The sequence below is a fragment of the Sceloporus undulatus genome, chromosome 6 (genome assembly GCF_019175285.1).
Source record: "Sceloporus undulatus isolate JIND9_A2432 ecotype Alabama chromosome 6, SceUnd_v1.1, whole genome shotgun sequence".
In the NCBI taxonomy this organism is placed as follows: domain Eukaryota; kingdom Metazoa; phylum Chordata; class Lepidosauria; order Squamata; family Phrynosomatidae; genus Sceloporus; species Sceloporus undulatus.
In genome coordinates, this window is record NC_056527.1 from 45,247,269 (window position 1) to 45,261,841 (window position 14,573).

At 35.8% G+C, this 14,573-nt stretch overlaps 1 protein-coding gene across 8 annotated transcripts in view; it reads right to left on the reverse strand.

Annotated features, from left to right (window-relative positions):
• The window catches only part of TBC1D5 (TBC1 domain family member 5), a 304,630-nt gene that overhangs the window by 151,585 nt on the left and 138,472 nt on the right, over positions 1-14,573 (reverse strand). For all 8 annotated transcript variants that reach the window (XM_042474674.1, XM_042474672.1, XM_042474673.1 and 5 more), the window contains one exon: positions 4,317-4,383. In XM_042474674.1, coding sequence (XP_042330608.1) covers positions 4,317-4,383 — 67 coding nt within the window. The remainder of the gene's footprint in view (positions 1-4,316; positions 4,384-14,573) is intronic.

Sequence of the window (14,573 nt, forward strand, 5' to 3'; positions counted from 1 at the left end):
TTATTATTATTATTACTATTCAGGATAAGAGGCTACCATTAGGACAGAATATGCAAATATGCAGAAAGAGAGTGGGTGGTGGTGTCAGTGTCAGATAAGGCTGCATTTTATTGTCCTACCTTTTTAAACTGTATGCTGAGCATATCATACACAAAGCAGAATTAGAGGAAGTAAACGTGAAAATTGGAGGAAGGAACATCAATAAATTAAGATATGTAGATGACACCATACTACCAGCAGAAAATAGCAAAGACTTGGAATGACTATTGAAAAAACTCAAGGAAAAAAAATGTAAAAGCAGGTTCACAGCTGAACATTATGAAAACAAAAACAATGACCATAGATCATAAATAATTGAACACTGAAAGTGAGTACTGTCTCCAATTTCCATGTATTGTTGTGAAAGCTGCACAGTGAAGAAAGCTGATAGGAAGAAAATTAATTTATTTGAAATGTGGTGATGGAGAAGAGGTCTACAGATACCCAGGATTGCAAAAAACCCCAAATAACTGGGTTCTAGAGCAAATCAGGCCTGAACTCCACCCAGAAGTTGAAATGCCAAAATTCAGACTGTGGTACTTTGGACATATCATAAGACATGACTCACCAGAAAAGACAGCAATGATTGGCAAGGTAGAACGCTGTATGAAAAGAGGAAGAACCCATTTTGGCCTGTGAGGGAGTGAACAGGCAGGCCCAGCTCCATCAGGGCTAGCCTGAAGATAGAGAGCCCTCCCTCCATGGTAACTGTCATCCTTTGGCCTACGAGGGAGTGAATGGGCAAGCCCAGCTCTGCCAGGGCTAGCCTGAAGAAGAGCCCTCCCTCCAGTCCATCTGCCTTGGTCCAAGCCTCAGAGGGAGAGAATAACCAATGGACCTCATCCCCTTTCCACCACCATTCCCTTCTCCTTTTGTGTCGTGTCTTTTAGATTGTAAGCATGAGGGCAGGGAACCATCTAATTAAAAATAATAATTGTAAGCCGCTCTGATAGCCTTTAGGGCTGAAGAGCGGGATATACCGTAAATACCATAAATAAAAAAAAAATTACAAGTGGATAGATTTATTCGAAGAAGCCATGGCCCTGAGTTTGCAAGACATGCATAGGGCTGTTGATTACAGCATAACTTGCTTGTCTGTCATTCATAGGGTCACCATAAGTAGAAGTCAACTTGACAGCAATTAACAACAGCATCTTGAATTGGAAGCTGTTGGTGGTTTATTGCTTTATTGTCTGACCGTGATCAGTTTTTATTTGTTTCTGTTTAGAGACTGTGATTTACTTTCTTTAGTTACTAGAATTGTATTCTGATTGTTACTTTCCTCACCTTCTGCCTCCTCTCCAGAAACCAGAACAAAATGGACTGTAAGCACTTTAAGTGAGAAGAATTTTGATGACAGGAAAAAAAAGATGTCAGCACTGTAAATATAAAGAAAGCAACTTGTATCCATATACTTGGAATCAGTGCAATGTAGGCAAAAGATGTAACATAAGCATACAGGAAAATTGGTAGAGCAGTTTTTATAGGTGGATGGAAGGATGTTCCTATAACCATTGCTGACCAAGTTTGTGCTCCTAGTACAACAGTAAGGAACAGAATTGGTTGCCCATCTTTTAAAGAAAAGGTGAAATTAATTTCCTTTAGAAAAAAATATCACATTATAAAACTACATGTCCACATTAATTGTTCTATACTTTGCTCAAAAAAAGTAAAAATAAGCACATCCCATTACAAGATGGAATGAGAAATCCATGAACATATCAATCAAACATTAATTCTTACAACTGCAAAGGTTTATATGAATTGTCAAGGATTCTTTGCAACAGATCAGAAAGTGTGCAACACCAGAAACAGGAACGGTTAACATGCCTGGTCCTTTGTGAAGTTGTATGCTCATAAATGCCATTAAAATCAATGGGAGTTATACATGCATAGGATTGTGACCATTACTTTCTCACCATTTCATTTATTTGTATATCAATTTAATAACAAGTACTTTCAAAGGTTGCTGTAGTAGTGTTCTGATCAATTACTGACAAATTCTTTTTCTAAATTATTATTTTTTACATAATTATTCTTTATTTTAACATTCACACAGTCTTGCTCATCAAGCTATTGTCTATTCTTTGCAACATGATTTGTAACTTAGAGCCCTCAAATTTACAGCTAGCCTCATTATATGTTTGGAGTTACTTGTTACTGAGCATAAAATATTCATTTCACACCTTAAATGCTGTAATATTACTTAATAGCAGTGTCAGGTTTGCCAACTATTAAAAGCCTGAGCTTTCCCCCTCCTTCTTTAATGTACTGTATGACCTAGCTCTATCATTTTCTCTGTATAATTGTTACAATAAATTAATACAGCATCCAGCAATAAAAACTGGCTCTGTTTTTTTTTAAAGGGGGGTTTCGCACTATTTTAGCATAGTTGTTTACAACTTACTTTCAAAGCACAATTACTATGCAGTGATCAAGTACTGTAACCATGTTACTCTCATATGCAGCCTTAGAGCTACAACATCTGAATATGTGACAATCAGGAAGAGAAAAGATGGGGGGGGGGGGAATGGTACGATGGTAATTTCTGATTCTGGATGTCCTATCCAATTTTATATTAATAATACATATGATCATACAGTATAGGAGCAACAGTCACAATGCCTTTTAAAAACACTGCCTTTTAAAAAAAGGAATGTAATGGGCATTATAGTCTGCTAAGCAATCGGTATAAGTTTCCAGAAATTTGTCATAAGTTGGTAGTGAATGGAGAAAAGCTAATTGGATCCTGGAAACAATGGGGGAAGAAGCAAAGAAAAGTCACTGGACAGGGTTCTTCCTTTATAAACTTTTTGTTAGAAAACATCCAATATATTAAATATATAAGGAAGCTGATGTACAAAAAGTTTCTTGGGGCTTCCTAGCAATGGTGCAGAGAAACTATGCCTTTATACGACCCATGTACAGCTGCTGAAATTCATGTCATGGACCAGAAGAAAAGGAGAGTGTGGTCATCAATGGTGTTTTAGGAGATTGGATTGTCCTGAATAAGTTTAACTATTTGATTTTCAGTCAATTGTTCCATGTTTTTAGCAAAATAACATTTTTTTTATTTCATAAGTTTATGCACTAGAATTTAAGGTCTCTAATACGCTCTATCTATATCTACATACAAACATATAAAATTTTAAAAAACACTAGGACTAATGTGTATAATACTGAGGTACTTTCACATTATACTACACGATGCACTATAATGCAACTTTAACTACTATGGCAACAATCTATGAACCCTGGGTTGGTAAATTTAGGGAAGCCCTAGAGCTCTCTGACTAAGGATTCTAAGTACCCTTCCTAAACAGCAAATCCCATGATTCCAAAGGACAGTCCCATGGCAAATAAAGTGCAATTATTGTATTATAATTATATAGTGGGAAAGGATCCTCGGTTACTGCACCTGCAAAAGCATATTATAGGACTAGAAAATGCACAGGAATGGGAGAGTAAAATGGTAATTCGCTAGAGTTCCCCATGAGAAAATCTTACAATGTTTGGTACTATTTTAAATGGAAACAGGTGAATATAGCGAAGCATGAGTGAGGCATATGAAGATAAACATGATGTGAATAAAGTAGAGTGGTTTTTTACCTCTTTACTTTGTATTGGAACATGGGAACATTCACTGAAATTGAATGGTGGGTTTCACAGAAAATAAAAGCAAGTTTTGTTTGTTTTGTTTCCATAAAAAGTGGTGATAGATGGCAGCTTGGATAACTTTAAAAGGTAACTGGATCAGTTAATGGATGATGGGCTATCAGCAGCTTCTAATCAGGATGCATGCAGAATATATTAGATCCTGGGGAACACAGGCAGAAGGGTATTGCTGCATAACTGTCTTGCTGGTGAGCTTCCTATCAGTAATTGTCTGGCCAACATGTGAACAGGATACAAGGCCACATAAGTCCATTGGTCTAAGTCATCATTCTGCCTTTTAAGTTCCTAACAATAGACGGTCACAAAGATCTTTGAATCAGCATTCTGCCTTTTATGTTCCTAACAATAGATGGTCGCAAAGATCTTTGAATTGTGTTTAAGTTGTGGACTCAAAATGAAAGTTTTCAAATGTCTTCCTCATTTACTTCATTAATGATTTCACCAAATCAGAAATAGAAAACAAACAAACAACCCAAATACAGATCAAAATCAAATCAAACCATGAAATATATGTTCACTGGATTCAATATACATCACATTCTTTCTGTCTCAAAATGTAAACTTGGTAAAATTATTCAGTAGGAGACATGAGAAATTCTCACCTATATGAAAGAAATGTCCCATCAGAATCTGAGGTATATTGCCTTCTTCCATTCTCGTTTGACACATCTAGGAAGATGAACACAACTATTTTAAGTATATTTATTCAGTAGCATTAATATGGAACATGCAGAAACACTAGATCTTTACATGAATGATTACACCCTAGGAAAATATGCAGAATCACCCAACCTGGAAAAAAATTCATTTGTTAGGTAGGAATCTGATGATCTAATAAAAGATAGGAGGCAATGCTCAGGGAAAAGTAGCCTTTCCATGCTGCTGCAATTTTCTGAATAGTGCCCAATTATATTAGGAAAGATTTACTGCTGAACTTCCCATTCCCACTCAGTAGATCTTCTTTTCTGAAATCCTGTTGCACCTATTACATAAAAAACAACAACATCCTAAATAAACTCATCTCTAAAAAAACGTTACTTAAAACTCATTACTTCCAAGCTCTGTGAATTTCCAAACATGAACTGCAAAGAATTGTTGTTCGATCCTCAATGATTAAGGTTATAAGAATGATATAGTGGTCCCTTCATATCTGCTTGGGTTTGGTTCTAGGACTCCTGTGCATGCCAAACTCTGTGGATGCTCAAATTCCATTCTATACAATGGTATAGTAAAATGGCGTTCCTTATATAAAATGGCAAAATCAAGGTCCCAACATCATTATTATTGTTCCAGCAATATTATGGACATAAGCTACAGTATACAGTCGGCCCTCTGTATCCACAGATTTTTTTTATCCATAATCCAACCATCCAGACCTTGAAAATATTCAAAAAGAAATATAAATTCCAAAAAGCAAATCTTGATTCTGTCATTTTATGTAAGGGACACTATTTTACTACCCCATTGCATATAACAGGACTTGAACATCCACAGATTTTATTATCCACAACAGGTCCTGGAACCAAACCCCAGCCAATATCCACTGTATAGGCACTGCATTTGTCAGTAGTTGTGGTCTAATATGGTGAAGAAATGAAAATGATGTTTTACCAGTTCTTGAAGTCAAGTATGCCCTCAACTGGACAGTACCTCAAGAGGAGACTGCCTTCTTGTTCCATCTGTGCTATTCTGATTCCTAAGAACTGTAGGCTTCTTTCTCCATGTACAGGACAGTATCACGTACAGAAATGTAGTGTTGGTAATGACTTTCCCAAGCATGGTGAATCATGGTCTGTGTGGTTATGATCTATGAAGCCCTGAATGATAGACAAGTTGTGTGTGGAAGTACATTTGGTGGAACACAATAGAGGGCTTTCTGGGGGCTGCTTGCAGGCTCTGGAAGTTTCTATCAAGAGACATTAGCTAGCTCCCTCTCTACTGTCCTTCTGCAAACAAGCATACAGTTCTTAAAAATTCAGATACGGCTTTAACATCTAAGCTGCACCAAAGCTGATGACGGTTGTTGTTTCTTTTTACTGATGTGTTAATCTGTTTTGATATTTAGTTGCATTTTTTTCCTTTTTATTTACTGTTAATCTCAATGAGTGCTTTTCTTTTTTAGAAAAAAAATGTAAGGTATAAATGAAATAGATTAATGATGAGGAGAAAAGGAATAAAAAAGGAATGATAATTATTTAAAGTATTTAAGGTAAGGCATGAAATATACATACACAGTACAAAACTAGATAAAAATACTCTTTTTATCCCTTTACAGTGGCTGGCAAATTATATATGTTTAGGGTGGCAAAAAGGGGGGGGGATTTTGCTGTGAATGATAAAATGTTTTGCACTTCAAATTTCTACCCTGTACAAAAAAAAAAAAAAAAAAAGGGGGGGGGCATATGACTGCTAAGGAACTAGAACTGTATTAAATTCTGTTTTCATGGTTAATGCTTGGTAATGATTAATCACCATGGTTTCTGCTCTGAAGACATTAAATCATATACCAATATGTATATTTTTAAAGGGCATAATTTGTGATCTCAGAGAAGAAAAAGTAATAAAGAATTTGCTCACATTATTAAGTTGTGAATTGCGATAACATAGTTTTACAATTCCATGTACTTTTAAAAAGCATATTTAAAGCTTAATAATTTAATGATTTATTCAGGTTTAATTTATACCTTCAAAACATTCTGAGATGCCACTGGAGATCATAACAGTGGTCCTGGTTAAGTCAAATAATAATTAGAGCTTTCACTTTAAAGATGAGATTATTTTTAATTATTGAGTGAAGTACTTGAGGTACCATACTTATATAATTACACTACTCATTAAATGGTTATTGAAAGCTGAAATGTAATTTTAATGACAGCTACCTATTTTTCTTTGCACACTTTGTAGATGACAGATCAGTCAAGAATACTGGTTCGCTTAAAATTTCTTGCAGCTGCAGTAGAGATTTCAGGTGTAGAACAATTAGGCTGTGCCTATTTTAAAACTTTTTAAAACTGCTCTCTCAATTAAACAGTATTTTTTATAAAATGCAGAAATAGCAATGAAAATAAATTGACAGCAAAGATAGTAAATATGATTCTAATAAGTGGATATATTTTCCTTTTGTGGTGATGGTAGAGAAAAATATTGAAAAGTGGTTGCTGACATGTACTGCTCTTGAATTCTGACCTCTCAAAGAAAACTACTAGGGTCTGAAGGTTAGGCATAAGTTTAATTAACAACAATCTAAAAAACAAGGGAGGCTATATTATTAGAAAACAGTGTAATATGAATTACTTAATTCCAGAACTAGCAGTTTATCAACAGAAATATTTTACTATATATATTGTCAGTTCAAAGCTAAGTAAACGTATTAACATGAAAGATAAAAGGCACAACCATGTGCTGCCATATTATTTTGACCTATTTATATAATATAAATTAATAGAGAAATAAAGTGGCACTTGATGGAATAGTTTAAAGTTTAAAAAATCCTGAAGACAGCTAAATTCACTGTTTACACAATGTTCTTCTTTCGTTTCAAAGGAAAGAACACAATACAAATTAAACTTTTCTTTCCTAATGTGAAAACCAAACAAAGAGGCATATTTATTTTGTTAACAGTATTGAAGGAAAAATTTCTGAGTTTACTATATGGAAGAAAGACATTAAAAGTCTAGAGAAAGGCACAACTGCTTTCTTCCTTCAATCCCCTAGTTGAAATTAATTATAGCAAATGTTTATGAAAACATCTGTTCCATACAGTTATAAACCCTTAATTTTAGCATGGGCAATTTCAGGTTCCTCCTAGTTTGAAGCAGTGCTGTCTAAGAAATACAAAGTTAATAGAGGATAGACAGTTTGCACTTCACCACATCATATACGTGAAATCTGTAACATTTTGGTATTTAGGTTAAAGAAATCCTACAAGAAATCCCCTCCTTTTTTGGGGAGGGGGGAGGCTACAGTAAATCAAAACATTTCTATTTATCGAAACATAGGAATATAACTTAACGGTTTAATAAAGAAAAAAAATTCATAAATTATTTATGAAATTTTTTTTTCATAAATTATGTGAATAATAAAGTGCTCATTTGAAGAATTTGCGTTAAATACTTTGATAATTTTGATGGCTATTCAGTTGATAGAGATAATGTACTTGGCATTGCTTGTACATGACAACAGAGGGTGCTAAAGAGTTTAAGATCAGTAAGAGCCTGTGCCATGAGCACTTCTTTTGGACCTTTTACATAACACCCTTGCAACTACAGTGTTAAATTCAATTTACACCAACTAAGCTTTTAAAATGATTAAATGGAGCAAGCTTGAAGTGGTGTACAGAAACTGAATATAATGCCTTCAGCTAAAGAATTAAGTGCACTGCACTTCTGATATTTATAAAATAATTATTAGGACGCAAAATTGAAGTACATTACACTCTGTTGAAGTTGCTGAAGTTTCCCAAAGTTAAAAAAAAATGCAAAATATACTTTAGAAATTTTGAAGGAAACAATCTGTAAAGGAAAACCTTGCTGCTATTGGAAGTTTAAATGTTTTTATCTAATATGATAAGGAATAAATCACATATAGCTGATAATTTGGACCATGTTAAGTCCCTTCATCCCATCAATTTATGAGGTCATGGAATGGGTGAAATTAATACATGGAATAAAAATAAAATTAATCAAGAAGTATAAAATAGTTTTCCCCCCAATATGCCCTGGGTGATCCATTTCATTAAATATTATTTGTCCTGGAAGTAGAAAGTCCCAAAACTGCATGTTATGAAGTTCCAAGGCCACAAAACATGAGCAACCGGTGGTCAAAGTGACTCTGGAGTTCAAGACTAACACATTTTGGGCCTGGCACCAGCATCCATACTAGCCTGTGTTTCTCACAGTTGCAGCTACTCATTCTACTTTGTTCTGTAACATAAGGGCTGTACACACAGCCCCTAAATGGGAGGAAACTGATACGAAACTATGCTCTGGGGCTAAAAAAAATGGAGCAAAAAGAAGCCCTGATACTTCACCTTAATCCAGAAAATGCACATCATCATACTGGCACATAAACAGCATGGTGTGAGTGTGCGAACACCCAGGCAGCATAGGGAAGCGGTCAGAAGCATTCACCCTGGTGAGGCACAGCCATCAGCTTCATGCTTGCCATAGAGTTTTTTCATTTGAGCATACAAGCGCACAACTAGACAACTGTCACACTCCCCATGATGAGAAAGTACAACAAACATGGCAAGTCACCAATAATGAAATGGATATCATTAAAACATATACAAACCAGGGAGTCCAAAAGAAGGGCATGGGGTGAAAGGGGGCATGTATGGGGGGGGCTCCATGACTGTGTTTTGTGGGTGATGTATTACTTGTGCAAATGTGTGGCTGGCCACATGGGGCATCCAATGGGATTGCAGCTGGGAGGGAAAAATTCAGTAATACCAGTCTTAGGAGGTGTGATCATCTCAGGTGGTGCACATACACAGTGGGGAAACAAAAAAACACCTCAAACAAACCCAAGAAGTGTGGCTTCGTGCCATGTGGTGTGGACTGCTCATGGGTGTTTGGCCCACCTTAGGAGTGGGCTGTGCTGACAGTGGGGTTTCCAACCAGATTTGGAAAAACCAGAATCATCTCACTTTTTCCTCTCTGTCTGCTCAGGCCCATAGTGGGGTTTCATGGCTGAAGAGGGATTCAAACCATGGTCTTCAGAATCCTAGTTCAGTTTTCAAATCACTACACTGCATTGGCTCTAACCTGCCTCAAAAGGGTTTAGTTTTGCAACCATTGTAAACCAAAGTTCATTGCAAGGAACTGATGGTTATGTAGAAATGGTGCTGAGGTGTTGCTTCTACTTCCCAATATGCACAACCATTTAACACTGCAAAACTCATTGAATCACTAATTTTAAAAGTTGGTATGTTTGCAATAGTTTCCCTTGAAAGAAAAAAGAGGAAGTTGCTAATCAATGAGTACTGGTGTTTTGCATAAAATTTAGGGCCTCTAGCTTAACAAAAATACATTTTTTCAAGAGCTTTAACATGGAAGATAATTTTATTATTAACAAAATTAAGACTGAAATAGTGTTAAGAATATTCAGTTTTCCCTGCAGTGAGAAAAAATGTTGATTGCCTCTCTATTTATCCTCATTCAATAGTTTGATGACTAATGATACTAGTTTGTACTATTTCCGTTTTCAGAGGGATGGATTCACAGATAAATTAGACCCATTGAAACCCAATTTATTTATTTAACATCCTGTCCTTCATAACAATGACCCATTGAGATTAAAATATCTTCTCAAAGTATGTCTTTGGGTGCATCTACACTGTAGAAATAATGAAGTTTGATATCACTTTAAGTGCTGTAGCTCAAAATTACAGAATCCTGGAGTTCATTGTTTTACATGGTCTTTAGCCATCTGCCAAAGAGTACTAGTGCCTCACTGAACTACAAATCCCAGGATTCTCAAGGATGGATCTGGGGCAGGTTACAAACCGCCAGAATGTACGCGCAGAGCGCATAATAGGGTTAGGAAGGGGCGGTGCTTCCGCACCCCCTAACCCTAGTACGGGCTCCACATGCACAAAATGGTGGCGGCCATTCCACATGGCCACCACCATTTTGACGTCTTGGACGCATAGCATCCAGACGTGTCGCGGTGGAAGTGACGCTGCGAAAGCGCGCCTTGCGCTTTGCGGCACCACTTCCGGGGCCCAGGAAGGAGCGCATTTCTGTGCTCCTTCCTCCGAGTGTCCGGGAGCCCCGCGGTGTGGCAATTGTGGCTCCCGGACGCTGCAAGCGGCAGGAGACCGCGACAACCTGGCGGTTTGTAACCCGCCTAATGGCAGTTAAAGTGTATCAAACTGCATTATTTCTACAGTGCAGATGCACCCAAAGTCTGGATTCAACCACATGTTTTTATTTGTAAGTTCCTTTGGGTCTTGAATGTTGAAAAATGGAACCAAAATTAAATATAAGTAACCAACCTTTAGTGTCTTTAACTGAGCAAAACATAGTTCTACAAAACTGTTTCTATAAAAGACCCATAACTTACCAAAGGTATTCTTCCCCATTTTAGGCAAATGTGGCTATGACTTCAGTTCAGTTTGAGCTTGGAAATTCACATAGCTCTAGTTAGCAAGAAAGGAATTTCAACATTGCCTTCAGCTATCTACAAATGTTGATTTACTGAAATATTGGCAGATAATTTTGTTATACTACAATGCCTGACTTCCAAGTTTTTCTGACTGCCAATATTGCTCTGAAGAATATTAGGAAGGATGAAAGTACAGCTTTGGTTAACTAAACAATGGATTTTAAAGCTTCCAATGCCAGAGGAGGTGTGTTGCAGAGCACCAATCAGACCGCATGGAGGCTCAGTCATGGAAAAAATGAACTTATTCTATATAGTAATATGGCCAGGACCGAAAGCAGCATAGTAGTTATTTAAAAAAAACATTGTCAAAAGTTTCAACTTCCATTGCAGAATCAGTCCAATAATTCTCAGGCCTGTTATCTCAGGACGTGCAGAAATTCACTTATTAAAACATAATGGACAGAGCTTAGAAATGCTAGGGTTAAAAGCAAATGTGTTAATGTTAATTTGAAAAACTGAGTATTATGAAATTAGTTTATTTTACTCTTTGTTAGAAGTAAGTGACATGTTACTTTTGATTAAAAAATAGATTTTCTAAAAATGTCCCAAATGGCCAGCCCACCAAACTACCAGCCCAGTAATAAATTAAATTAACAGGATATGTTAATTATTGCTCAGACCACTAAAAAACCATTGATGTTACAATTGCTGAAATTGTGACTTTCAAAATCATTGCTAAAAGTTGTAGCAAATAGAGGGTAAGAAATTAATTTTCAACAAATTAATTCAATGGTCTATCCAAGGATTCAGTATTTTCAATTTATTTACTGCAGGAATGTGGATAAGAGCAATAGTTTGGTAGAAGAACTATCCATATATTTAGTTCAACCAGATCACCCTATTTCCAGGGGACTCTTGGAATATTGTTTGAATGAAAAATATTCATTCACTTTAGGCAAAGAAAAAACTTGAATAAAAATTCAACAAAAGCTGGCATTTACTGTCATCTCCAGACACCATTTGTATTTGTTCATGAAAGTAGATGAATAATGCCTTCTTTCATATATTTAAGAAGACAAGATGCAGAATGCATACTAAGAAATACATGAAAAAAAATTCAGACTGAACAAATGTTTGTCATGCCCATTTTTTTTGACACCTTGTATGGAATATTTGTGAATGGATATCATTACTTATTTCACTAAAAGACAGCTGTCTGCTAATTTGTTATGAGCAATCACAGCAAAATAGGACGGTAAATGCTAATCCTACCTCTCTAACTTTGGGTGATTGATTTTTATCTGAAACAAAGTATGTGGAAGGAAGGGTTAAAATTCTCTTGTTCCAAACTGGCAGCCAGGCAAAGACACCCCCCCCCACTAAGATAACTAAGATTACCAATGAAATAATTTCTCTGAAATAACAACAGGTGCTTTAGGCTATATTTCAGGGGAGAAGTACCACCTCTGAGTACTTCTTGCCTAAAAAACCCCCTATGAAATTCATGAGATTAATCAACGGATGACTTGAAAATGCGCCTGCACACAACAACAACAACAACCTACCCTTTTCTCAACTCAGAACTTAGTTCAGGACTCAGGAACTAGTTTCTTGCTAGTAACTAGCTACAAAGTGCCTTATAATACCGTAAGACCTAGCATTATATAAAATATCAAGATGAGTCTGTGTCATGTGCTGCTAGGTAAACATTGTACAAGACATTTAGATATTTGAATAGTGATTTATTTTTTAAAGGCAAAAACCAGTTACCAAATGAAGATATTTATCATGAACGTACCATGTCTGTATGCCACCAAATTAAGAGAACTGAGCTCTCAGTGGTATTTTTAAATACTAGTGTTAATTTTTATATGTTAAAAAGCTCCCCTAAGTTTTTCTAACATCTAGTGGACATGACTTCATAAAATGTAATGCTGTTCATTAACCCAAGCACTTAACTTTGTACAGTAATGTCACACATATGGCTTTTTGGTGCATGAAAAATCCAACTGGGAATTGAGAGACATAAAGTACAAATTATCTATTTAGTGTAAAATAAGTCACAGCAACTGATGGGTAAATCAAAAGTTATTTTAGAGGAATGAGTGTGGAATTCTAAGACTTGCCATCTAAACTAAAAATTTCACACACAAAATGAAGTGACATAAATTATCCAGTCAATTATTAGAATAAAAATTAGAGACACACATAGTTTCTTAATAAAAAAATATTTTATTAAATGACCATGAATCCTGAAACTTGCATTCAAAGTTTAAAAAAAGAGAGATTTGAACAATTTTTTGAAAAAAAGTATTTCAAAGAAAAAAAGCATTATTTTGCATTAACCTAGCTTTGTAAATGAAGCTGTACAGATGACCTTCCCTATCCATTGATTCAACCAACTACAGTTCAAAAATATTCACACACAAAACCTCTATAAAATGGCAAAAAAGATTTGGCCATTAAATATAAGGTCACCATTTTATTATGCTACTGCACACAATGTGACTTCAGCATCCACAGAGATTGGTGTCCACAGGATGGGTAGTGGGTCCTGGAGCTAAACTCTAGCAGATAATGAATGCCTATTATACAAAGTTATCTGCCTACAGAATTTTAAACTAGCCTGCTAAGAATATAGTAGCCACATTTTCATTCTGGTGATGAAAGACAAGAAGGTTCAATGGGCAACATGGAAATATAGGCTACTATGTCTTTGAAGGATATTAAAATAATGGCCTCCTAACAAGAAGACAGGCGGAAAAAGCTGAATTTTATTCATTTATATCCTGCCTTTATCTCATGTACACTTCAGGAGCTTTTCAGATTCTTTCATAGCTGCACTTCCAAGTCCTAGTCTTTCTCTGATTTTTCTGACTTCAGGCTCCATTCCTTAATGACTGAAAGGAAATCTTTAACTATTTCAACATCATCATCATCATCATCATCATCATCATCTACTTTAAAGTTATACAGTGGACCCTTGTTAAACACTGGGGTTTGGTTCCAGGATCTCCCATGTATAACAAAATCCGTGTATGCTCAAGTCCCATTAAATATAATGACATAGCAAAATGGTGTCTCTTATAAAAAAAAATCAAGGTTTGATTATTGAAATTTATACTTTTTTGGAATATTTTTAAATGCTTGAATCCGTGTATAAAAAATCCATGTATAAGACTATACAAATAATCTGTGGTCATAATTTTTGTTTTCTTAATGTTCAGCTATAAATCTGCCTTTGCATTTTCTTCAATAATCGTTTCAAGTTCTCCCCATTCTCTGTTAGTGGTATGGTGTCATCTGCACATCTTAAATTGTTAATGTTCCTTTCTCCAATTTTCATACTTTCTTCCTCTGAGTCTACCGTATATACTCAACTATAAGTCGAGGTCAGGTTTTGGAGCCAAAATTATAGATTTTGATATGGCCCGTGAATAAGTCAAGGGTAAAACCTAGGGGCATGTAACAAAGAATCTAAAGGAAGAAGCAAAGGAAAGCAACACCAAGGAACTTACAAATTATTATTATTATTATTATTATTATTATTAAACTTTATTTATATAGCGCTGTAAATTTACACAGCACTGTACATAAAATCATTTAATTAGACGGTTCCCTGCCTCCATGCTTACAATCTAAGAAGACACGACACAAAAGGAGAAGGGAATGGTTGAGGGGAAGGGGATTAGGTCCAGCATTCTTCTCTCCCTCTGAGGCCTGGACCATGGCAGATGGACAGATGGAGGGAT